At 38.3% G+C, this 27,030-nt stretch overlaps 1 protein-coding gene across 1 annotated transcript in view; it reads left to right on the forward strand.

Moving 5' to 3' along the window:
- The window catches only part of TTC29 (tetratricopeptide repeat domain 29), a 155,461-nt gene that overhangs the window by 69,658 nt on the left and 58,773 nt on the right, over positions 1 to 27,030 (forward strand). Inside the window, exon 9 of the mRNA XM_059695312.1 lies at positions 20,854 to 20,945. Within this exon, the coding sequence (XP_059551295.1) occupies positions 20,854 to 20,945 (92 nt within the window). The remainder of the gene's footprint in view (positions 1 to 20,853; positions 20,946 to 27,030) is intronic.

The raw sequence follows: 27,030 nt of genomic DNA on the forward strand, positions 1-27,030 counted from the left end.
AAGTTTTCCTTTTGGCCCCTTTTATAAGCAGAGATTTTTATCTACCACTGAAGACATTATGCAAACAGAATAAATTGGTATTTCATATTTAAAGAAAAAAACCCAGCACACTGAAAGAAAAGCGATTTGAATTTCTACTTCCTTGTCTTCAAAGAACAGTAAAAGAGATACATTCTTGACTCAAGGCAACATTAATTTTTTTAAATCCTCACTTCCATTTAAATTTTTTTTCAATTTGTCATTCTCTAGGATATTCTGAAGCCTGTATGTTTCTTCATGCCACTCCCTAAACACCAAAGTTTCTCGTTTATTCCACTCCTCTCCCTTCCCTCTTTCCTTCTGCCTTCTCTTCTCTCTCAGGTAAAGAAATTGTGGCTCTTTTCAGCAGGCCGTTTGTATCCTTACATCCCTATTCTCCCCCCAAATTTATAACTCAATCAAAAAATAGGATTTATGGCCCTAACTGGTTTGGCTCAGTGGATAGAGCGTCGGCCTGCAGACTGAAAGGTCCCAGGTTCGATTCCAGTCAAGGGCATGTACCTTGGTTGCGGGCAACATCCCCAGTAGGGGGTGTGCAGGAGGCAGCTGATCCATGTTTCTAACTCTCTATCTCTCTCCCTTCCTCTCTGTAAAAAATCAATAAAATATCTCTCTCCCTTCCTCTCTGTAAAAAATCAATAAAATATATTTTTAAAAAAATAGGATTTAGTCAAAAAAGGAATTTGAGTTATTTACTTATTTAAAGATCAGAACTATTCACTTCTCATGCAATAGAAGTTGTCTTTACTTGCCAATTAGAAACCAGTACCTAAAATTGACCTTCTGCTCCTGTTTAATGGCCTCAGTGCCTGAGGGGGGCTCCGATGCGGGCACAGAGGAAACGGTGGACTCCTTCTCCCTGAAGACCGCTGGTTACCATTGCCCCAGACATGCAGACAGTCCTGCCTGCGGCCAGCTTGCCTCCTGTGCTGTGCAGTTCATCCCCAGCTTCTGGCCCAGGTTAGAGGGCTCTCCACTCCACTGGAGACGATTCAGGTGTAAGCTTGGGGTAGCAGCGGTCATTTTCTACTTCACCCCAGAGTATTCATCTGCCTCATTCTTGTGTCCTATGACCCACTCAGGAGGTCTCCTCCAGAATCTAAAAGGAGCAGCTGTTACAGACCCATTTATCCCAATTGTTGCCACACCAACCTCTTTCATTTAGCATCATACGCCTTCCACACACCCTCCCACCAGTGCACAACTAGCACTTACTTCCTTTTCATTCCAAACATTTGCTAAGTAGAGAAATGTTCAAAATATCCGTTATCTGACAAGCAAAAGAAAGATGATAGGATTAGAAAACACACCCATATAAGAAGAAAATAGTCATATTTCCTAATTTTAAAAAATTGATTTATTTCCAAACTGCATAAAGTTACATTACTCAAAATTATAAAGCAATCATCTAAGGCATGGGATAAGCATGAATTCCATATCTGATATTATTTAATACATTTTTGAACAAGTAGACTTACTTGGAAAATAACATTTTAGGTAGTTCATAAAAATGTGTTTTAATAATTTGGTGATTATTAAAATGTAAAATGTCTTACTAATAATTTGCTACTACTGTCTTTGTATTTAAAGTCATGACCTTTCTAAAATATTAAAACAGATAACCTCCAGTAATAACTAGATATATGTTTCTGGAGCAAAAATTGTTTGTAGACTAGAATTTTAGTAAATTGAATGTGGTGTATTTTAAAATTTCCTCATTAATTGAGTTTAGTTCTCGTTATACCTTTTTCTTCTGTTTAATTTCTCTAATTCTTCTCTTTTCAATGTTACAGATTAGAAAAATAGCATGTGTAGGGATTTTTCTTTTGAAATGATGACTACTTAATGGTATCTGTCATATAAATTATAATACTTGTCATTTAAATGATAAAAAATTACAGAAAAAGAAAAAACTCAAGAAAAATGAAAATCTGTCCTTTTAAAATAGTAATATGTAATGTAAAAACTTGTAAGATATAGACAGACTTTAATGGAAATAAAGAGATATTTGATGTCAGGAAAGAAAGGGGTCCATGGCCTAAATTAATATAAACACTGATATTCTAGTAGTAAGATGTATTGATTCTTTGACATGTGAAAACTGGTTTTGATCCCTTTGAGACCTAGAATAGCACTTTAACCAAAACTTCATGATTATTATTATTATTCATTATGAAAAGTGCTGCTGGAGTAGCTGTTTACAAAGCTGCTGACATTTGATTTCCAGTCATTCACATTTTTAGAAATAGTGCAAAAAATTCCCAATACTCATTTTGAGAGAAAATAAAGAAAAGGATAGTTACTTTTATTTGGTTCATCCTAAAAGGATAAACTTCAACACCCTGAAAATTAAGTACCTAATCAACTACACGGAATAGTAGTGACATACGGAACATAATGTATGTACACTCCTTAAAGTTCAAGGCCTCGCACAAGAAAATGTTCTCCGGAGCAATAAAGCGACCTGCAAAGTTCATCAGAAGACTAATTGTGTGACAGACCTAGAGGCAGCGGCTCAGCTGTTAGTGCACGTTGATATAGAGGCCGCAAAAAAAGAAGAGGCATCGCACCTGCAAGAACCTGGAGATGATTATAAGACTCACATGTTAAACAGCAATAGTATGTGGATCCTACTTTGTCCTTCCAGATTGAGCCAAATTATATTTTCCTCTACCACACAATAGGGGTCGCTTCAGAAAGAAAAATGTAATTCGACATCTTAAAAATATCCAAAATATTCTCAAATGTATTTGCTGTGTAGACAATTACTTGATCTTCAGTGAACAGCTATATGGATATTAGAGCTTATCCTATACAATAAAAGCCTAATATGCTAAGTGTCCAGTCATCTGGTCGGCCATTCAACCAATCAACGTGTAATATGCTAATGATATGCTAAGGCTGCTCAATTGCTTGCTATGACGTGCACTGACCACCAGGGGGAAGATGCTCCAACCAGTAGGTGAGCTTGGTGCTGGGGTCCAGTCAATTGGGACTGAGTGAGATGGGCTGGACACACCCTGGAGCCCTCCTACAGTCCCTCTCCAGCTGGCCAACCTCCCACATCCCTCCCCTGCCCTGATCATGCACCAGTGGGGTCCCTTGGCCTTGCCTGCACCCTCTCGTAATCCAGGACCACTCAGGAGATGTCAGAGAGCCGGTTTCGGCCTGATCCCACAGGCTAGGCACAGGAGCCCCACTGGTGCACGAATTTGTGCACCGGGCCTCTAGTTCAGTATAATTAGTGTTCAATAAAAATAACATATAATAGACTTTAAAATAACATTAATGCTACACTCTTAGTATTCAATTGTGTATTTAGAGCACTATTTTAACCAATAATTTCAGTTTCACTTAATAAACATAAAATTTTAGTCAATAACTAATAAACTGAACTTGCTCTATATTAAATCTGCATTTGTCCTATGAATGTCCTCTATACACCCTCCTTTTCCCCTAAATGATAATGATGATGGCCATGATAGAGAAAGAGAAGGAAGGTGACAAAGAAACCAAACAACCCACAAAATGGTGTTCAGCTCCTAAATAATCAAGAGTTGATTATATAAATGTAGGTAACAGTTTTTATTTGTGAGTATTTTAAAGGAGAGCATTAATATTCTTTTATATAAAAGCATAATTTAGAGGTATGGAAGGTTAGCAAGGATGTGAGACAACAGGAAGTGCAGTTAGAGGTGGAAGCTGGGGTAGAAAGTGAAGGGATGGGTGAGATTCAGGATGATTAACCTATGGAGAGCCAGTCCGACACTGCAGAGAAACTCTTTAGCAACACATCAATGAGGGGAAAGGGAGCAGAGTGGGGAGGAAGGATGAAAGACACAGATTTATTTAAAACAACTGATAAAAACTTACTGACCAATGATTAACGTGTATCTTGCTCTAAAGAGTTTGAGTAACTCAATCCATGTGTTAGAGTTTCAAAGTAAATAACAGTATAACTTACTCACAAATTCTTTTTCATTGTAGTCTTAACGTGTTATTACAGTTCTTACTTAAAAACAATATTCAGATATTTTTTTTGCAAAGCTTATAAGGCATTCTTTGAGTTTCTGTAAAAGCCTGGGCCATGAGAAGTGAAGTTTTGGACCATTAGACTAACAACCATGATGTCTTGGTTTGGGTTTCTCCAGTAGCAGACTTCGAGATGTGGCTTTGAGTACAAGTAGTTTATCTGGGAGGGGTTCCACCGGTGAGTTACTACTGTGGGAAAATGGAACTCAGTCCTGCTGGACACAGAGCCAGTGTAGAAACCAGCCAATTACCCCAGTAAAGGGACAAGGGAGCTGTGGTATTTGCCCACCAGTTCCCATCCTTCATCGGTTGAGAGCTGCTTCCAGGGTCACTCATTCTCGAGCAATTCTAGCGTACCAGGAGCCCAGCCATTGGGCAGACAGCAGCCTTTGGCTGGCTGTGGTCTTCCCTCTAACCTTGGATTTACAGGCCTCCCACCACCACTGCTTCTCACCACAGTCAATCTCTAGGAAAGGTTCCCTAAACAAGCTAAGCCAATCAGGTTGCTTGCCTGGTAATTTTGTCTTTTCAAATCAGAGCCAGTCCTCTTTGGTGAGAAGGTTGGCCTGGAGCCTCCAGAGCCATGACGGACTGTGGGAAAATAAAGCTTACACACAGAAACCGAGATGAGAAATGGAGAGAGCAATTCCTAGTGGCATTGAGTCCCTAGTTTATCCTTTTGCCTAAATTAGATTGCGGTGGTCTTTGTCCAGTGAAATCAACTGAGCCCTAACTGATAGAGAATCATCACCAGGAGCAACAATAGCAACCAATGTGTCTTTGTGTGCTATGTGCCTAGAACAGTACCAACTTTATCATTTACGTGTTTCATCCCATTAATACAAGAACCCTAAGAGACAGATATTATTAGTATTTTCTACTTACCCTCACTCCCATTTCACAGATTAAGACTGAGACTTAGATTAAGTAACCCGTCTCTTCTTGCTCCCAATGCAAATTTACTATCTGCCAGAAACAATTAGGAAATGCAAGGGAACATGCATAAACAGTACTGTTAGTTTGATTTTAAGTTGAAAAATCTGGTAGGGCAGAGTGCTTATATTTTTTGGGTAAAATGAAGTAGAGGAAGGGAAATAGGGTCCTTCCCGTAGATTTCAATTCTCTGTTACCGACTTAAACATTATCATGGGTTAATAGAGTGGTTAAGAACATGGCCCCTAGTTTCTAATCCTGTGACCTTGTGTGCCTCGGTTTACTTAATCTCGTTTGTGCCTTGGTTTCCTTATTGACAGCATAAAGATTATACTAGTACCTAATTTATGGGTAATTTTGAGGATTAAATGGATTAATATGAAGAAAGTATTTGGAACTATATCTTGCATACTCTACTGTCTCAATAAATACTGGTGAATATTATAGAACAGTAAAAGTATAATTTGCTTATGGATTATGTTATTCCTGCTACCACTACTGTCTTACCAGATCAGAGACAAATCTCGTAGGATCCTGCTTTATAAAATGAAGATGCTATTTATTAATATAGCATGTTGCTAAAAATTCCAATAGAACAGTAAAGAGATAATGGTTTATTGGTCCTTATTATTGTACTGCAAATGATTTAACTATACATTTCCCCTAAATTTAATTAAACATATTCATTTTCCCTATGAGCTTATATTAGCTTACAGCAGAGTGACTATTTATTATGTTCATTTTATATGTTTATAATATCATAGATATTACAAAAATAAACATTTCCTTTTGAAATATTATGTAAATGAACATTAATATTTGTTACAATGTTGCAAGGCCAAAATTACTTTTTAATTGTTTATTTTAATAGATTACATGGGAATGGAAAAGTACTACCCAGGCAAATCACTATGATCTTCAAATTAATTTTGAAAGTACCAGAAAAGACCACCAAATTGGGAGTCAGACATCCTAGGTTCCAGTTCTGGTTCTGGTTTTGTCACCAAGTTCTTTGGCCTGGATAAGTCATTAGGCTTTGTTCAGCTTCCTCAACGACATTGTGGCAGGGCACAATTGTTGTAATATTGGTTGACAGTAGGGCAGGTGGTACCAAAAGGAGCTAGAACTTGAGCCCATCTATGTGGTGGTATTGTTAGGCACCATCTTGGCACTAAGGTGGGAGGGGCCAGATAAGAGTGCTGCCTCTGAAATCAGGCGACCTGGGTTCATGTCCTTACCACTTGTATGACCTTGGCCTAGCAGCTTCATCTTTATGTACCTGTTTCCTTACCTTTAAAAAGAGATAAGAATAAATATTAATGCCTACTCATGGGATGTTGGGAAGATTAAACAGGTTGATGGGTAGTCTTAAGAATAATCTGTGACTTATTTATTCAGCACATAGTTTTGGAGCACCTATTACCAAGCCCTGTTCTAGACACTTGGCTTATCAGCAATAGCAAACCAGAGATCTCTGTTGTCCTGAAGGTTCCATCCCATTGGAAAAAATGATAATGAAAATTAAATGTAATAAACAAGTGAATGAGATAGTATGTTAGATAATAATAAGCACTATAGAAAAAAAGAAGAAAATACAACAGAGGAATGCTCCAGGAGTATCAAAGCAAGTGGTGGGGTGAGGATTTTAAATAGGTGATAAGAGAAGGTCTGGTTGAGAATTTGACATTTGAGAAAAGACGGGAAGCAGGTGAGAGAGTTAGCCAGGCAGATGTGTGAGGGACGCACGTTCCAAGCAGAGGCCATAGCCAGGGCCAAAGCCCAATGGCAGCAGTGTCCCCGGGAAGCTTGGGGCCAGCAAGACTGAGGAAGAGCAAAGGGGAGCAGAGCAGGAGGAGCCAGAGTCAAAGAGGGAAGGGGTAGTGGCCTAAACCGGTTTGGCTCAGTGTATAGAGCATTGGCCTGCAGACTGAAAGGTCCCAGGTTTGATTCCAGTCAAGTGCATGTACCATGGTTGTGGGCACATCCCCAGTAGGAGGTGTGCAGGAGGCAGCTGATCGATGTTTCTCTCTCATCGATGTTTCCAACTCTCTATCCCTCTCCCTTCCTCTCTGTAAAAATATCAATAAAAATATATTTTTTTTAAAAAAAAAAGGAGAAAAGGGGTGGGATCCTGGAAGCCTTGCTGGCCATTGTGAAGCCAGGCGTTTTCTCCTGAGTGGAAATGGGGTCATTGTAGGCAGATGAATGTCAGAATAAATACTCAGTATTGACTATTATAATTAGGCCACGGACTGAAAAAATAGCAACTGGTAATAGGCAAAGCTGTATCTGGGCAAACATGAAGTTAACATCTAGACTGGCAGATGTCAGTGTGCAGTAGGCGCTCCTGTAGATGTTTAGAGGCTGGCTTCCAGGAACTGTGAAGCATTACGCTGTGAGTGAAGGTCTAGGTCAGCATAGACATGCTTGCTGTAATCCAGCAGCAGGAGTCACAAACCAATAAACCCAGTTCAGGTTCTTTCTCCTCCTCCAACTCTAGGACTGTGTGTTCTGAAGCAAGTCACTCAACCTCTCTGCACTTCATTTTTCTCATTTGTACAATGGAAATATTGTGAAGATTAAATGCACCATAAATGTAAATACTTGCACATGTGGATTTTGCTCAATACATGGTAGTAACCACCATAGGCAAGTGACAAGCACAAAGCCACAGGCTGGAGATCAGGAGTAGGACTCCTAATGTGAGCATATTGATGGCAGCAAGGTAGGTCTCCAGACTTTCAATAAGTAGGGATCAGATCAGGTATCAAGACAGAGATTCAATCAAGAAGAACAAGACTGGGACACAGCTCATGAGAACAAGGCTAGGACACATGGTGGGGGCTTGGTCTAAACAGACATGGTAAGAGCCAGGTCACCATAACAGAGGTTGAGATCAGAATATAATCTACGCACACTGATGTGATACCAAGCTTCTTCCCTGGCACGTCGGGGACAGACGTGGTCCTGGGGCCTGGAGCAGGGCGACACTGCTCAATGAAGGGACCCCTGCTGGGAGGATGGCTGAGCTTAGGAAGCAGGGCCACTAGCAAGGGATTCCAGATATGATCTCCACCAGTCCTTTGGGCTCTATAATATCCATTTCTAAGTATTGGTAATAATTTGAAAACGCCAAAGATAATTTCCTACTTTATGCTATCAAACCTAAAGCTTACTATAAGAACGGTAGCAGCAATTTGTTTTGCCTTTTTATTTTCAGCTCATATGTTATTTCAGAGCTGATCAAAGGCATTGGCTGCAAAGTAGAGAATAAATCACACTTCTAAATAAACCACTAAAGAGTGTTAAATTGATTTAAGTGATTTTAGGAATATTAATATTTAAAACATCTGTGTCCCAAGTCTCTTTATGACTACCTATAGCAATAATAACTACCATTTCATTCTACCATTCTTCATTTTATAATATTACATAGTAAACTGTGGGAAAACATTATTTTTTAGCCCCAGAACAGAAGTATAAGATTTCAGTTGTTTATTTAGGTTCAAATATCTTGAATTTTATTCAGTCAATAAAAGTATACTCGATTAATGCCTTCATTTTATCCTTTGCCTAGGTTGAGGTGAATAGAGTGCAGTGTCTGCTTTTTATTATTTAAAAAAACTTTGCCTTTCAGTCACATTTCTTTGCATTAAATTTGATTTTAAGCTGCATGTATTTCAGGATTAGTCCCAGTCTGGAGAAATTTTCTAGCTTCACAATTTTGCATCTTTGGCTTATCTTCAAATATTCTTAAAATTGCATATAAGACTCTCCTAGATTTTTATTAATACACGGGGGAAGAAAAGGAAGCCTCAGTGTTCAGTGGAGTACCAACGAATGTCTCTCAGTGGGAGGGTCTGGGCACCGAGGGTTCCACGCGTCCACTTTGGCGTCAGAGGCACCCAGGCTGCCCGGTTGGACAGCCAGCTGTGTGAGTGGTGAAAGCAAGCAGACATCTGGATCCCAGTGCACGCGTTCCAAGGCATTTCTGAACTGCTCACGCATTCATACTTACCCAAGTCCGCAGCCTTGCCCGGGGCTTGCTCCTCAGTTTCCTCTCCTCCTCAGCCTGTCTCCATCTTTTTCCGCACTTCAGCAACCTCCCTTTTCCTTTCCAAGTTGCCTCCATCTGCTCATGTGTCAGCATGGCCCTCCTGCCACACGGCTCACTGAGGAATCCGTCCCGTGCCTGTCACCGCTCAGCGCTCTGTGCCACACTGGCTTGTTTTGTCAATAACCGTTTATTTGTTGCTGGAACAGTAGCAGCCATTACATCTGACCTCCCTGTTTCATCAATTATGGATAGATTATTGGATGTGAACATCTGCAAAAGCTTGCTGTTGGACTCGCCTCCTGCCTGGGATTAGATAAAGTACTAAACTGTTGTTTATTGTCAGGCCAAAACTCTACTGGGAAGGCAGGGAATTCCAAGAGTGGCAGAGCCCCATCAGAAGTATCAGAAATCGTTTCCTATTGCCACCGTTTCCCCGAAGATTCCAGCCACTCATTATTCGCACGTATTACTAGCTGGTATAACCTACTTGATAAAAGCTCTTGGCAGGCGTCACATTTCCACTCATTGTCTCATCTGTCAGAATGGAAATGACTCATAACTTGCTTTCTTGTCTCTTTTATCTCGGTGAAAGGGTAATAGACAAAGCTGCCTCTGCATGCAAGCATTCGGGGAAGATTCAAGAAATGTGTTCACATAGCCCGATAGGAAATCATTACATCATGGATCTAAATCAGGGTTTACCGAGTTTACCAGAATAATGGCTTGTGGTGGAAAGGTTATCAAATCGTGCAGAGAGAATATGCTCCAAATGTTTTTCAGGGCGCTCATGGATTTCTGAGAAGGGGAAAGAAAATGGAATTTTATGGAAGCCTGCCTTAAATGAGGGAGAAATCTATTAAAAGGGATTATGAGTAGAAGCTGGCTCTCCTGCCAAGGGAAAGACGAATCTCCTAGTGGTAATTGGTTCATGAAGAAATAGAGAAATATTCACAGTATTAGTGTTTATTAAAACCATCTAGGAAGTCACTCCCTGATAGAAACCACTCATTGGTTTGGTCCCATAGAGCATAAACCATGTTGTCCAGAGGTCAAGTGGAAGAAGGCGGCTCCGGTGGCCACTTTGGGGAAGGCCGAGGAACTCGGCTTGTCACCACGCTAGTGACTTTTCACGGTTTACTTCTCTGTCTTAACTCCTTATGAAAGTAGAAACTACATTAGTCTTTCATCATTCTAGATGAAAAGAAAGAGAAAAAGATATTTTGTATTCCCTCCACAGATTGGAAGAATTATTCCTCAAGATACCTTGGCTACTTAACATGATTTCAGCCTCTGATCTTCCTGTGCTCACTGAGCATGAGGCCATGTGCACTCATAATGGGAAAACACATTCATTAGAGAATGCGACTAGATGAAACAAGCACACATTTACATAGGGGTTCTATGTTATTTTGAAAGGTCATTTAAATCCTCCTTTGGGAATCTGGCTTGTTTTCTGATACTTGAACTCTCCAGAACTGGCTATTAACTGAAAATTTTCATATAGTTTCCATTTACCATAGTTATAAAGTTATTTTTTAAAAAAGGGAAATATAATGTAAAACATTATCTAATATGATATAAATATATAAATAGGTGTAATATATTATGTAAATATATTAATATCTATAATAATAAAAGTATAATATGCTAATTAGACCGAACGTCCTTCCGGAGTCCTTCCAGAGGACCTTCTGGACAAAGCCAGGGCTGCAAGGGAAGCCTGGGTCCTGGGTGCCTGCCAGCGGCTGGAGGGAAGCCTGGGTCCTGGGTGCCTGCCAGCAGCTGGAGGGAAGCCCGGGTCCCGCGTGCCGGAGGGAAGCCAGTGCTGGCAGCCGGGGGAAGGAAGACCTACTCTTGCACAAATTTTGTGCATCGGGCCTCTATTTATATAATAATTTACATAAGAGCTTATTCTTCTTTAAGCCAATTAAATAGTTATATATATATATATATATATATATATATATATATATATATATATATAATATAATTACTATAATATAGCATATAAAATATCATGAAATCCACATTAATGTTTCTGCAAGTACTTCACTACCAGTACTTTGCAAAGGCTCTACCATATTTATTCAACAATTGTCAACTTTAACGTAAGACTAGGAGTTAGGGGTATAACGGAGAACAAAACAGAAATGGTTCCTGTCTTTACAGCACTTATAATCTAATTGGAGAGAGACAAATATTAATAAGTAGATATATTAATGCTGTGGTAAGTGCTACAATAGCACAAAAAAGTGGTGTGTGTGTGTGTGTGTGTGTGTGTGTACCCAAGCACTGAAAGAGTCGGGTGTGAAATCCAATGCGGGCAGAAGGATGTGGAGATGGAGAGAAGTGAGCTCATTCCCGAGAGTGGAAGGCCTGCATGACACAGTCCAGCAGGACAGTGATGTTGACATTTCTGCCCTGAAAAAAGAGTAACAATACCTAGTTGGTCAAATTAGATTTGGTGGGCATATCATCTGATTCATTTTGCCAGCGCTCTCTTTGGTCTCCATAAATAACAGAGAACTGAAATTACTTTCAATGTCATCATGGGTATAATGGAATTATTGTTCACACTCACTTATCATCATGTAAACATAGCCAAGTGGAGATTGATCATTTCTCAACTTAAAAATATACACAAACTTCCTCCCCAGCCCCACCCCTTTATATAATCTGTGTCTACGGGCCTGTTGCCATGGAAAGAATCAACCTGTAGTCTCTCACTGATTAACATAGAGGAGGAAAAGGCTTGACCTTATTTACTTGCCACTTTAGCTCTAGAGAACCCTTTTATGTCTCAGCACTTCTCAGTTTTATTCTTTGGGTATAAGAAAGCGATTCTTTCAGATTACGGCAAGTAAGGGAATTGATTGTAAAGATTCCTGTGGCAATGAGAGAGACCCTATCCAAGGAATACCCAGGATCAGCAGGCCTCCCAGACCGAAAGATTTGGGGGAACTGGAGGACCCCTAGGAGACAAGGGCTGAATTTTCTCATTATCCCCTCAGCAGCAGCCGTCAGTTTGATTCACTCTATTGACACAACTTGGTCACTGTCTTGGTGTTCACTTATCTCTGAGCACCTTCTCACTCCTGCCATCACTAACTTCTCAGTGAGTCTGGATTGCCTAAGAGAACATGATTGGGCTATAATCTTCCATTGAACAGAACACTTTATATGAGGCCACCTCACAGATTACTGGACTCACTTTGGTCCAGGTCCCCCAAGCAATATATAAAACAAAACCTCCAAAGGATTTCTCTCACAGGAGCTTAAGGGCAGAGAATTTTTCTTCTTAAGGTGCTATAGAATATAACTCACACTATGATTGGGCTGTACAGGATAAATATGTCCACACTTTCAGATTTATAGTATAAAAATAACAACTGAGAATTAGAATAAAAATTCTTCATTAATATGTCCCTCATTAACATAGCACAAAACTGTATCACCAACTTAGGAATTGGCAGTTTTGAGCAATATATTCCAATTTATTATTTAGGAAACTTTTATTTTTAACTGTAAGTGGAACTTTATCTTATTGTTTTGGAATTTGAGAATCATCTGTACATGGATGGGTAGAGAGTTTTAGGTGAGAGAAGATTATTGGAAAGTTTTTGAGGTATAATACTATCCTTATAACATTTGAAAATGCAATACAAACTCCTACCTAGCATGTGAGAAATTAACTAGCAACTCTAATTCAGTTTATGAAATTTAAGGATAACCTTAAATTTTTATCAAATTCTTTAAAATTTCAGATTGTAAAAGAAAAATTTGCTAATTTTGAAGAGCACTGGTCATTGCATTTATAATAACTGCTATTTAATATGAATCAAAAACCATTGTAGATTCAGCTCTCCTTGCTATTACCTATTTCATTGTAGGGACTTTAAAAATAAAAAATGTAGCCCTAACTGGTTTGGCTAAGTGGATAGAGCAAATCCACCTGTGACTGAAGGGTCCCAGGTTCAATTCTGGTTGGGGGCACATGCCTGGGTTGTGGGCTTGGTCCAACATGCAGGAGGCAACCAATCAATAATTCCCTCTCATCATTGATGTTTCTATCTCTCTCTTCCTCTCCCTTCCTCTCTGAAATCAATAAAAATATATTTTTTAAAAAAATAAAATAAAGTGTAGGTCATTAAGATGATACAAGATTGTTCAAATGAGGGGGTAGCATGAAAATAAAATTTTAACTGAATGAAATGAGTCATCATTAAAAAAAATTTTAAATACAAATTTAGTGGGATTTTAAAGCCAAAGATACATGATTGAAAATAGTTAGGGCATATATTGAATTACTAAATATATCAATGGAGAGTCCTAAAATCAAAGTCATATTTTTGGAAGAGAAAATTCTAGATCATTTTGTCCCACCCCATTGTCTTGCAGACTTGGAAACCGAAGCTCAAGGTAACCAAGTTACCTATCCGAGATCAAACCCTGAGCTCACGGCAGAAGAGAAGCTAGAACTCATGTCTTCTAACACTCAGTCCTTTCTGTAGCCCAAGTGGCCTTCACTTTATTGCTGGGCGATGTAAGCAGTCCAAATGGTGAGCAATGCATTTCAGGGAGAAAGAGTACATACTCCAAATGATCAATATAAAAAGTAAGGCTACACTTTCCCTAACTTATAGTTTCAGCAGAATGCAAAATATTTGACTACTTTTGTGTATTACAGTTTATGGAGCTGCATGCTTGATGGCCTTAGTGTTGATTCCATATAACATATTTGTAGGGAAGGATTATGTGTTTATTGCATGACAGATACTGTGCTCTTGCACAAAGTGTTTAAGAGACTTGAAGTGATGTGAGACCAGCCCTGTCTGCTCCGTTTTTATCATCTTCCACCATTGCCTACTGCTGGCTCCAGGAGACGCTCTGACTACTGGTGCTGCCCAGTCTTATCCTCAGCCTGTTACTGCAGTGCTTGTCAGAAATCATTAGCCATCGATTTCTTGACTAATGTTGCAGGTGATTGTCTGAATCAGGTTCAGACACTGTAAATGAGGCAGAAACATCCTTTCTGATCACCAACTGTGAAATGGCTAAAGGGGGTTAGATTGCCAGGAATCAAAATAAATGTATTTCCGATAAGATTTGACAGTGATTTCAAGCTCAAGATGGCAACTTGATTTTTATCTCTACGTTTCTTATCACACAAAAATAAAGCTGTATCATTGCCTTTTTCTCCTCAAAGTAATGCATCGTATTGAGCCCAGTGTGGAGCTTTCTTACGACGAGGCACAATTTGGAGTTTGTGTAGGGAATGTGTAGCCACACGTGCATTGTGCTGCCTTTCAATGTGAACAAGAAAGAAAGAGGTTAAGAAAATGCACCCCTGGCAACGGACGCGTAACTTCTTGTTTACAGACAGATCTGAAGGATCCCCCTTTATGGTTTTTCAGACATATTTTTGTCCAAGTGGGCTTATTTGAGCCCTTCTAGGACTCTTAGACTTGCAGATGAAACTACAAATAAAATGTTCAAATGCAGCTAAGCTGTTGGGTCTTTGTTCTCGCTTGTTTCAGAGCACCCCGGATGCCTCTGGAAGTCTGGGGGCTTTGACGCGGCAAAGCAGCCATCTTTCGGGATTGGAAGAACTGTCACAGGGAAGGGGAACCAACTTGTGTCGTCCCACAAAACACAACCTGGCCAGCAGGCAGAGGTTACAGATTTTGCGTCACCTCTGCCCATAGTTTTCTCACGTAACTCTCCAGTAGCTGAGTGGCTAGCCTCACGAGGAGGTAGTCTCCAAGTATGGATAATTTTTCAAGCGAAGGCTAGGTCAAGGTTTCTCAATAAAAGCACTATTTACCTTTGCGATTGCATAAATCTTTGTTGTAGGGGCTACGTGTGAATTGTGAGGTATTGAGTAGCATCCTTGGCTTTCACTCCCTGGATGCCACGAGCCCCTCTTCCAGTGAGGACAACCTAAAATGTCTCTCGTCATTGCCAGATATCTCCAGGGGGCAAAATTGTCCCCATTTGAGAACTGACAGGTTAGATATTGGGAAAAGTAAGGATTTGCTTCATTCAAATCCTTAGTGGGGGTACTGTGGGTTTACTTTTTGTTTTGCTTTATTTTAGTTTCTTTATTGAATTTTAGAGAGGGAACAAGAGGGAGAGGGAACGAAACATCAATATGAGAGAGCTAAACATTGACTGGCTGCCTCCTGCAAACCCCGTATTGGGGATCAAACCAGGAATCGAACTGGCATCCTTATGGTGCACAGAACAATGCCTAATCAATTAGACCACACTGCCAGGGTGGTACTGTTGATTTTTTAATGAAATGAAAAATACTTCTATTTTTATCATATGTGCTTTCCATTTGTACCCTTATTTAGCTTGTAAAAGTCTCCTACACATAACTGTGTTTCAAACTTTTGTAGGAATGGTGGGGGGAAGGATAGGTAAAGATGTACACATTTTTATATAAATGTCAGGCTTATTATTCTTTACCTTTCAATTTCTCATTAGATTTATAAAAAAATAACTTACGCAGTTTGGGCAATGATCGCTCTGTGTCAGGGCTGCTTTTGTGCATGTGCCACCTGGACAATCACAGAGGACTGTTTGTAAAAGGACCTTCGTGGGTGCTTTTAAACACCTCATCTTATTGGAAATTCATAACTTCCCTTCAAGGTAGACTTTATTCATTTCCATTTTATACCTGAGGCATTGAGTCACTCGATACATGTCACTCAGCTCCTTAGTAGGTCTGCCTGACTTGAAAGCTTAGGATATTTGGAGAAAATTGGAGCACCCAGAGGGAGATTTGATTAATTATCCCATAGGGCCCTTCCAAAGCCTGGTCTATCCCCTCAGAGTAAAAGTCCCAACTGATTTCAAATATTGAAATAACTAAGAGAGAGCAGAGGGGTGGCGGGTGGTAACTGGAGGGAGGAATATACTGTATATAGGAAAAAATAGCAGAAATATGATGTAAAGGTAAGAGTTCACTACAAGTTTTACAAAATTTCCACATCAAATGGTCTGGATGCAAGAACTTATTTATATAGTAGTTTCTATGGATTGGATTAGTTTCCTGCAGAGACAATGGTAGATAGAGTCACCAGGCAGAGCACAAGGTCCATTTAAACTTCACGCCACCGATCAGTATTAGTTTGAGTTGTGCATGCTCTAGGTTATGCCATGAGAGAAAGAAAAATATTTCCTCTCCTTTCCCTAGACATGGGAACAACTCTAGATAAAATTTTGAAAACTTGGAATCATGGGAAACAAGGCAGCCAATTGCTGCATCTTGAATGTGGCACATTTTAACCAAGCACATTGAGCTGCCTCAAGAGTAGAAAGACAAAAAAATCCTGAAAAAGACTACTTTTATGTGCAGGTAGAATAAATGGATGAAATGGAATGACCAGCCTTACTTTTAGAACAATAATCAAATTCTTTCTTGGTAATCAGAAAGTTAAATTGCACATGGAAAGTCTGTCAGTTAATGTCATTAGTTAGAACTTTGATTACTTGGTCCATGTTACTAGACAAAACATTCTATGTATAACCTTTTAAACAAACTTTTATATTGGACATTGTGGCTTCTCTGTACCCGGTAAAACTTTTTCCCCTTATTTTATCACTCATTTCCGTCTCCAGTCATTTGCTCAAGCTGCCCCTCTTCACTACTGACCCAGCTCCTATCATTTGTTTAAAATGCAGATTGAGTTTCTCTTTCTAGGTGAAGCCTTTCCCAGTTGTATTTTCTTCAATGTTCCTATGACTAGCTGAAATTCACTTATTTATTTATTTCACTCCAAATCATCTCCTAATCATCTAAATACAGTGTAGACTGTGTGGGGGCAAGGATTTTGCATTACTCTCTGATGTAGCCTTAGCACCAAGATCAAAGCTTGGAAGATAGAAGCCATTCAGTATTTAATAAGTCAATGTCCTTGGACTAAATTTTTAGTCCTTAATACAGACTTAAAGCACTATACAATTTCAATCTCTGTAAGTCTTATTGCCTTATATAGTAAGATCTTTAAGACCAGGGTTATATCTAATATACAGACTTAAAGCACTATACAATTTTAATGTCTGTAAGTCTTATTGCCTTATATAGTAAGATCTTTAAGACCAGGGTTATATCTAATATATATATATGTGTGTGTATATATAAAAGCCCAAGCAACCGTTATGGCTGGTTGCTATGACATGCACTGACCACCAGGGGGCAGATGTTCAATGCAGGAGCTGCCCCTGATGGTCAGTACACTCCCACAGCCAACCTCTCACAGCTGGCCAACCTCCCACGGTCCCTCCCCCCCACCCCCCAACTGGACAAGAGGGCCCTATCAGTCCTGATTTCTGGCCAGGCCAAGGGACCCCACTTGTGCATGAATTTGTGCACCGGGCCTCTAGTAAAATTTTTATATATATATATATATTATTTGAATTGAAATAATACATACATTTTACACATATATAATTTTACCTTACAGTTACATCTATTTAGCTAATGGAATGTACTAAAGGAGTTCTTTGTATAACACATTGATCCTGAAGGTTGAGCATTATTAAGCATTCTTAAAGTGATAATGAGAGGAAATGAAAATAGCATATAGTTACCTTTTTTAGTATCAGTGACTTACAAATACCTGACTTTCATATCTGCTGCTATTAATTTTGTTTTTAGGTGACTGATATAAATTATCTCATTTTAAGAACTTGGATTTTATTTGAAAATATCTTTCCAAGTAAATAAATTTCATTCTAGTGGGAAGATAGAGTTCATTGCAGTGAAATCACTGTCAAACCTTCATCTCCATTGTTCACTGAAATCACTGAAACAATTTGATCCACTGGTCATGTAGCACTCAGTTTTTATTAGGTATGTAACCTGACTTTTCCAATTTTGGCAACCTCATTATCATGCACAATTTGGTGTTCATTTAAATTTACATTGTAGTACGCTTAATCAGTGTTTCCCTCTGTCTTTTGATAAAGGTTGATTAGGTTCATTGTCTATAAAAATTAAATATATATAATGAATTTTCAATTTAACAAAATTTTTTGTACCTGAGACTCTTTATTCTTTCTTCTTCTATTTGTGATGCTAGATTTTAATCTTCCAGACCCTGGACTTGTTTCCAGCATATTGCGTGCCATGGGATAGTCAATCAAGTTACAGGGGGATCCCTCAGATCTCCACACTGTAGCTTGTCACTTGAAGTACTCGTTGAAAAGGGGTTCTAGTCTTTGTCTAAGGATTCTAGTTGATCAATATTTATTAAAATATAAATTATACCTTGCTGACTTTAAAAGACACTTGAGGTTGCTTACTATGAGAGCAATATAAAACATCTTTATTTTCAGAATTCATAATCTCACTTTCTCTTTCCACTTACTTTTATGGGTTTTCTTAATTTTCATTTTAACGATGTCCTTTCTACTCCCTTCAGGTTGAACTATACAATTCACCAGTCTTCTGGGTTTTGCCTTGAATTCTCCTTATGATTTCACCTGACTTTACTTTCTCACAATAGTGCTCATGTTCCTGAGGAACGGGTTCCTTGTCCTTGATTTAGATGAGCTCCTCTACTGCACTTACCAAGGTCCTCAACATAGATTTCATGTAATTGACTGTTTCTCTATTGGACCAGCGATGACCTGTGTTCTTCCCACTGCCTATGTATTTCCTATTTGTAAGTAAAGGAGATACAGGAACTTTCTCAAACCACAGATAAAATTTGAGTCTTTGCCTTGAGGTAGAAAGCTTTCACCAGGAGTCATTCACCGATGGCTGGTTATTCCCAGAGACTCCCTGTCCTAAGGTTTACAATATCGCACTCTATATTACCTTAAGGTAGCCTCACAACAACTCTCAGAAGTGGGTTTTCTTTTTTACTTCTGAGGAAATTAAGTTTAGGGAGCCTTCCTGGCCCACATATGTTAAGCTTGAAAGAATTGGAACTTGAACCAAGTCTTTTTGCTCTACGGTTAGTATTCATTCCAGCATCCATACCACGTCTGGCTCTAGGAAGAAGCTTCTATAGAATCAAGTCTGAAGCCAAAACCTAAGCCCAGACTGAGCTGTTTTGGGCCCTGCTGCTCCCTGGAAGGAAGCATGGCACACTGGTGTGAGATGAGAGCTGTCAACATGGATGCATCTATCTATAGTTACTTGGGCACCTACCCTCTTATCCTTGGACTGAAGAGTCCCACCTCTGAAGTAAAAGTGGGCACCCCCATATGTTATTGTACTGCTTCAGGGCCTCTGGTGGCCGGAGGCATGGGGGAGTGGCACAGTGTAAGCACCGTAAGCCCTAGAGAAACCTGTCTTCAGTCATCACTAATTCCCACAATTGCATCAGGCCTCGAGGGCTGCAGGCATGCTCTCTACTGGTTGAGATTTCCATGGGTATGTTGTAGCACCTGGCACACGGTAACAATATTTGCTGAAAACAAACTATTTTTGACATAATATAATAGTAAATCTTAAAGCTCTAGAATGTCAAATAAAAATATATGGACCAAAAAAGATACTAGAAAGTTGCTTGCTAAATTTTTATACTTGGATTCAATCAGGCCTCATGAATTCACAAAATTTTGGAGTTCTTCCCCTTAATTCAGAAAGGTCTATGTCAAGGCATATCTAACTAAGTCTAGGTGTTGTCAGTATGCAAGACCAAGTGAGAAGAATATTCTCAGGTTTATACAGGTTTATTAAAAGCCTTAACAATGATAATTAAACATTTGAACTTTGCAGGTTTAGTGGGAATTAAACTGGGTCAGCATGTATCAGTAAGTTTTAATATGAGTATCTGCCAAGCACTCACTTGGAAACCCAAATCTTATGAGGTATCCCAATGGCCTTCTCTAAATTGTTTCCCAACAATTAACTTTTAGGAAGTAAAGAAGAAGACCAACACTGCCTCTAATACTTAATTCTCTGAGCTTCCGAATTCAGGCCATGGTCCACGGTCATCTTGGTGTCCTCCCTCATACCGACTCTCCCAACGCTGTCAAATGATTCTCACTAATTCTTTCTTAGAAAATGTACAAAAAGGATTTCCATAGAGGTCTTTGGAGATTTCCTGTATCCTCCTGTGTGTAATAGGTTGGTTCAAATAACAATGAAGGAAGAAGAAGGAATGGGGGCTTTGTTTTACGCACTTTTCTTCTCTAGGCCATCAAAAGGGGAAAGGAATAAAAAGAAAAATGATACCATACAGATGATGTCAGCGTTAAATTAAATTAAATTAATATCATGCATTAGACTGTGGCAGCCATAATCTTTTGATTATTGAAGAGATTGTTGGTAATGAAGTACATTTGTAAGAAATACTTTTAGTGTATACTGAATACGTGTACAAACTGTGAGAAATGCATCTAATAAAATGATAGATTTAGAAATTGCCTGGCACCTAAATTCATGTTTTTCAAACAGCTATTTATAGAAAGAAAAGTGATATTTAAGCTCCCATAGTAGAATATTATAATCTGCTTTATATTACCTTAGGTAATAGTCCCATATTTTAAAATAATGGTGCAAGCCATTCAATTATTTATTCACACCTAAGTTATATAAATTGGACGATTTTGGATTGTGCAGGAAAAGAATTATTACCATGAAAGTAAGACCTCACTGTCACGGCTTAAAGAGAATGCTGTGAAACAAGTTATACTATAGATAAAAATAAACCAAACCAACATGAATTTTTAATAAACAAAAAATAGTTTATGGAAACATTAAAAACAACTATTAATTTTAATCACTCTGGCTGTGCTGTACGTTTCACATGTGTTTCTCCTCCTGCTAGAACCTCAACACTTACAGTGAGATCTCCACGGAGCTGGAGGATGACCTCAGCCTGGGGAGAGCCTATGAAGCCATAGCCAGAGTCCTGCAGAGGTAAGCTAGCACATCCTTGTCTCCCTGTCACTGTGAATTCACTCAACTGTGAAAGACTTAAATTGTTTGAGGTCTGTCGCTTTCCATTACGGCCTGCTTAAATTTTAAGCAGTGCCCTTCTTAAGTGACCCTTTCATCATAAGTTATTTTAAACCAATGTGGTATTTCAAGCTATGCATCTAAGGTCTTCTCTGTCTATTCCTCCTTTGTATTACTTTATTTTTTATTTTCTGTACATTTAGTGAGGACCTTGAGTGAAAGGGGAATATCAGGTCACATCTCACAGGTTAAAAAAGCAGAGAGCATAGAAGTACATTGTACGCTTCAGTCACTGTGGCTCACCGCGCCTTGCCAGATCTCCTCTTGGAGGAAACTGTCCACTTACGCTTCAGTCATGCTGCTTCCATCAAGACATCTCTCCATAGAGCAGATCTGGAGGAACAATTGGGTGCAAAAACAATATTCCCAAAATTTCACTTAAAACAGAAAATTTAAGGAAAGTATACATGAAAAACCTCTGGTACAAATTTTTCCCTGGAAAGTATATGATTGGCCCTTCACTCATTGCGCTGTGTCTGTTATACACTCCATTTAAGCATTGCATCATATAGGAGCACCACTAGCATTATAATGTAAGGCAAGGTAGTCTAAGATTTGGTAAGAAAAGTTATCAAAGTTAAGACCTTGGTTTTGGGTGTGTTATCTTATATACAAGATACAGCTTTTCAATCATGATAGTAGTAATAATATAGGCATAGATTGTGTCAAGTTTAATTTCTTCTCATTTATATTTTACTTGTAGATATATACAGGGTGGTGTTTTAAAAGGTAAAATTGTTATTTAAAAGTCATTGAAAACATCCTATGCCTAGGGAAGTAAGAGTACGTCATCATTATGTAATAATCCTTAAGTGCTAAATAAATAATTAATTAAATATTAAAATCCAACACCAATGAACGAAAAGGTGCCCCACAAAATGCCAAATAAAAGGCCAGGCAGTCATCACTGGGTGCATGGTTAAGGACATGGACATACGTACAAGGAGAGAATGGACGTCTGCTCACGGAAGGCAGAGCCACATGAGTGTCGTGGTCCCTCCAGGCAAAGATTAGTGACTCACCCATGGAAGAGCAACCCCGCTGTCCCTTACACTTTTACTTTACAAATAACAACGGGAAAGAAGCAAATGTTTGAACACAAAGAATAGATACGTATGTATTCAATTTCATGTCTATGTGGGACACACAAGCTCTGTGCCCTTTTGTCCAGCTCTATTTGATTAGTAAATTATTTAGCCCTACTGTTAGCACTGCTCAGAATCAGTAAAAACTGGCTGGATTATTTATCTTGCTTTGTAGTAGCAGACCTGGCCCGAGCCCATACACTTAAATAAATGTGTCTGTTAATGTGTTTATAAAATAATTTTTACAAAATGACATTGTGTCCCAACGTAACTAGAGAGATAAAACTCCAGGGGAAAATATTTTCTTTTGTAAACATATTGAGCAGACAAGTGTTTGGTTACAAAAATACAATTATTTTTGAAACTTCTGGAGACATGCGGTTATCTTAAACTAATTCTCACGTGTTCACCTAGTGCAGTGATGGCGAACCTCTGACACGCGAACTCATTTTTTTGGTTGATTTTTCTCTGTTAAATGGCATTTAAATATATAAAATAAATATCAAAAATATAAGTCTTTGTTTTACTATGGTTTCAAATATCAAAAAATTTCTCTATGTGCCACGGCACCAGAGTTAAGTTAGGGTTTTTCAAAATGCTGACACGCTGAGCTCAAAAGGTTGGCCATCACTGGCCTAGTGTTTCATTGGGATATTTTAGTGTCTCCACTCCAGGGTTTGAATTTCTGGTCTATACAGTAAAAGCTGGGCGGGAGTTGAACAATTATTGGTAAATATTGGCAATAACAACAACAATCTAATGTTTTAATTTGACTGCTTAAGTATTACTTGGGATGCAGGTGTGGAAAAGAATATTGCTTTGGAAGATTTGACATATGAAGTGGGTGTGTTTGGGGTAGTCATAGGGACAATTCAATTCCAATATTCTCAACAGTCCAGCAACCTGCCTTGGGGCAAACCTATAATGGGCAGGAAGACTTATCCCTAGCTCGCTTTTATTCCAAAGGAAACTAATTCCACCTGTAAGGATTCTCATCAACCAAATTGCAGATGAAGCTGTTGATGATTTCTTTGGGCTTTACATTTAATAATGTTATGCAGCACACAAGAATACAAGAGATGCTTCATGTGAGGTCTTAGGGCAAAAGTGTTCCAAGTCCACAACAGCTTCCCAATCCAAATCTGCAGTGTTGCTGGTGGTTATGGAGGAGCGCTCCCGGGAGTGTAAGTTTTGGCATGTTCTTCTCCATCTGTGCAAAATAACTCGAGAGGTGGGCAGATGTGTCAAAACCAAAAGTTCTGTACAGGCAACATCAGCACCCAAAATATCTGAGAAGCCTTAGTAAATCAAGCCCACTACTTACTAGAAATGTTTTGATATGAATTTTGTGATCTTTTAGAAAATTTGCTTCAAGAGCTTGGTGGTTTTTTGACACATACACACACACACACACACACACACACACACATATATGTATGTCCCTTTCATAGTCCTAAACTGTCCTCAAATTAGCAGAAATAGAGCTCAACAAAAATAGAGGAAATTACGGTGGTGTCGGCTGAGGAATAAATCAAGCTGCATATGGAGCTTAGCATCACCTCTAAATCTCTTTCCCAACCTGTGCAATTGCACAGGCTTCACTAATGGGAAGCCCTATCTCTATAAACATATTTTATCTCTTTAAAGGAAATGGAAGAGGATAGCCATGTCTGGGATAAATGTGTGTCTGAGGCCATCAGCTGAGCATGCATGAAGGGTGAATAGGCTTTAAGGCTGGAAGCTTCTAAAATGGTTATAAGAATTTATACTGTGATTTCAACTGAAAAACACAGCACATTCCCTCCAGGCTGAGGACTTGGTAATGCAGAGCTGCTCAGTTGGTAATGCTAGAACTATCCCTGGTATTAGAGTTATTGATGCAGGTTTTAATAATGAGCTGGGTTTGTTATTTTTGCTATTGGTCCGAATAACATTAAGCAGCCTAACAGAAAATAGGCATTTACAATGTCCTTTTTTCCTACTTGAAATACTAGTAGGGGGAAAAAGGAGTCAGTATTCTAACATAACAATTGCCCATGACACAGCTATAAAAGCCAGAATTATAGTCCATAAAACAAAGAGACAGTGAGTTGAGAAATTATCAAGTAAATATTATTATATGTAGACAGACAATTTGAGTAAATATAGAAGGGGGAATAACCTCAGTTTTTCTTACAGCATTTTTTGGCTTCGTTTTCTGAAATAACTCATTTACTGAAACGCCACAACTCTCCAACATAATCAGGGTGGCTTATATAGGGGGGAAATTACAAAAATGACAGTTGTTCAAGACACCTTGGTCACAATTGGCCTGGGTTTATTCCATAGCCCTTGTAAATTTTCTTATAAACTTGGGTTCAATTATTTCCTAGAAAACTTTCCACAGTGGACATCTTTCAATCAATCAGTACAAAGTTTCAAGTTTGAAAATTACCTTCCTGTTACAGCTGAAAATTAATTTCTTCTTGCTTGAGAGAAATGACATGCCCTAGTAATTTCCATATATTCTTTAAAATGGAACATTCAGGCTTTGATGCGAAATCTCCTAAAAATGACCCCCCAAAATACATCAAAACATTTCTATTAATTCATGAAATTAAGGACAGCGTTTTACATTTTTTCCTGTCACTGATTCCATTTGCCTTATTGCTTTCATCTGTGGCCCACAAACTTGGTAGCACAATCAACAAACCCCTCGGCGGCCGCTTCATCTCTGCTCTATTTGATTTCTTCTCTCTGAGTAAATGATTAAGTTTTCATGCATTGGTTCAACCAAAATCTATGTTCACTCAACCACATCCTTTATTGATTACTTCTACTGCAAACAGTAGGCCAAGTGTGATATACATAATTGGACAGTTGTCAGGGGATGTGGGTGTTAACAGTCCTGTTTTCCCAGTTGGAAACTGGAATCACCTTGATACACAAATATTCTGCACTGTCTCATTCTCATTCTTTGGACCGAGGAGTCCTGTTCCTCAGAATATATGTTTTTAACTCTCTAAGGTCTGGTTGAATGAATTTAATGATTATACCACATAATATGCTGCTCAAGTTGCACCTGTGCACTGCATATAGAAAACTGGAATTAATATTTGTCTAACATTTTAACCTTGTCCTTGAACTCATTCAAGTAATCCCTAGCATTTCTGTGATAAAAAAAAAAAAAATTATTATTTCCCTTCTAAAGAAAGACTGGCTTCTAAATCTAAGGCTAACTTTTAAATTTAGAAATCCTTTAAGCAACATATAATGTTTATATTTCAGATGCTATATTAACAGCTTTGCTGGCTATAGAACTGTGTATTCACTGAGTGGAGCATATAATTTATAATGGGAAGGCTATTTCTGTAGCATTATTTGTTAGAGCAAGTTCCAGATACTTTTCGATGCTTTGGAGATCTGTTGCTCCTTTGGGAGGAAAACAACTCGACTCACCCAGCAATAGTTTTATTTATACTATTTTGTATTTCTTATACACTGAACTTGTTGTGCTTTTTTGTTTGTTTGATTGTATACGTTGTGATTTAACAATCCTCAGCAGGCCAAACTTAATTCAAAATATACTTCCATCAAAAATATATCAGCTTTTAGGAACATTAACATAAATAAGCTTCAGTGAGTCCATTTTAGCTAAATAAAAACAATAATTTTTCCCCTAAGGTTTTAAAGTGATATGCAAAGAATTCTCTATTTTTTTATGTCATTTTTTTTTTCTTGAATACTACTATCCAAGAAAGAGCTTGGAGAGTTAACATCAATTTGATCAAACATTTTTTAGTTCTAGAAATTTATGAGTTTGCTCAAAATTCTTAATATATTTATTTATATTTTTATATTCTTGAGTTCTATCATTTTTGTTTTTCCATGAAGCAAATATTTAAATTAAAGCAACGAGTATACCTCTTTTTAATATTTTAATTCATGTCTGCATTTGAAATAATCCTCATAACAACTCATAATTTTTTCTGGAGAATTGAGCCATGCCTAAATGTAGAAGAAGATTATTCATAATTTTGTTATGAGAAGGTGAGAATTGAATCATAAAAGGCAATATTAACTTTGGGGTTGTAAAATTCCATTCTATTTCTTATATGTAAACCATTCTCTTACCAGTAAGAAAGGAAGATATAATGCATTTGATAGTGCCTGATACTCAAGTAAACAAAAAGTGTTAGTTCTTTGACACATGTCCCCTAGAAAGTAGATAGTAGGACTTTATTTGCATATCTGTCTTGCAAAGTGTCCCCTCAAACCATGGTGTTTCATTCATAATGAAAGATTTTCTAAAAGTAATGTCTAGCTAATTTGACTTTTCTTCTCAGCTGGTGGTAGATTCTATCAAGCAGAGAACTGTGGGTATGATAACTTTTTACTTCACTGAGAGGTAATAATAATAATAATAATAATAGCTGTCATTTAATGAATCTCTGTGTGCCAGGCTATACATGCATGTAATTTTTTATCTCACAACACTCTGTGGTCACTTTAAAAATGAGAAAATTGGAGCTGAGGAAGATGTGTTCAAAGCTATTCAATTAAAAGGCCAAACTTGGGATTCATGGCTAGATATTTCTAATATGCACCATAGCACTCTGCAACTTTAAAGCAATTTACCTGATTTTTATAAACATACTAATGCTTAGCTATGAACATGCATGTGGTCCTTGTCAAATCTTAGGAGGTTATGCAAGTTGATACCTCTAATCCTGCTACCACCTGTTTTTAAAAAAAGGGGGGGGACATATGCAATTCTTTCAACAATCAAGATTTATAAAAATAATAAATCGCACACCTTTGAAATGCTTGTGGCATATTCTTTTGAATGACCCCTATAGATGTGCATCTTGTTTGAGAGGTAGGTTTGATATTTTCAAACAGCCAAAGGATTTAGAGTCACA

This window comes from Myotis daubentonii, chromosome 5 (assembly GCF_963259705.1).
Source record: "Myotis daubentonii chromosome 5, mMyoDau2.1, whole genome shotgun sequence".
Lineage (NCBI taxonomy): Eukaryota > Metazoa > Chordata > Mammalia > Chiroptera > Vespertilionidae > Myotis > Myotis daubentonii.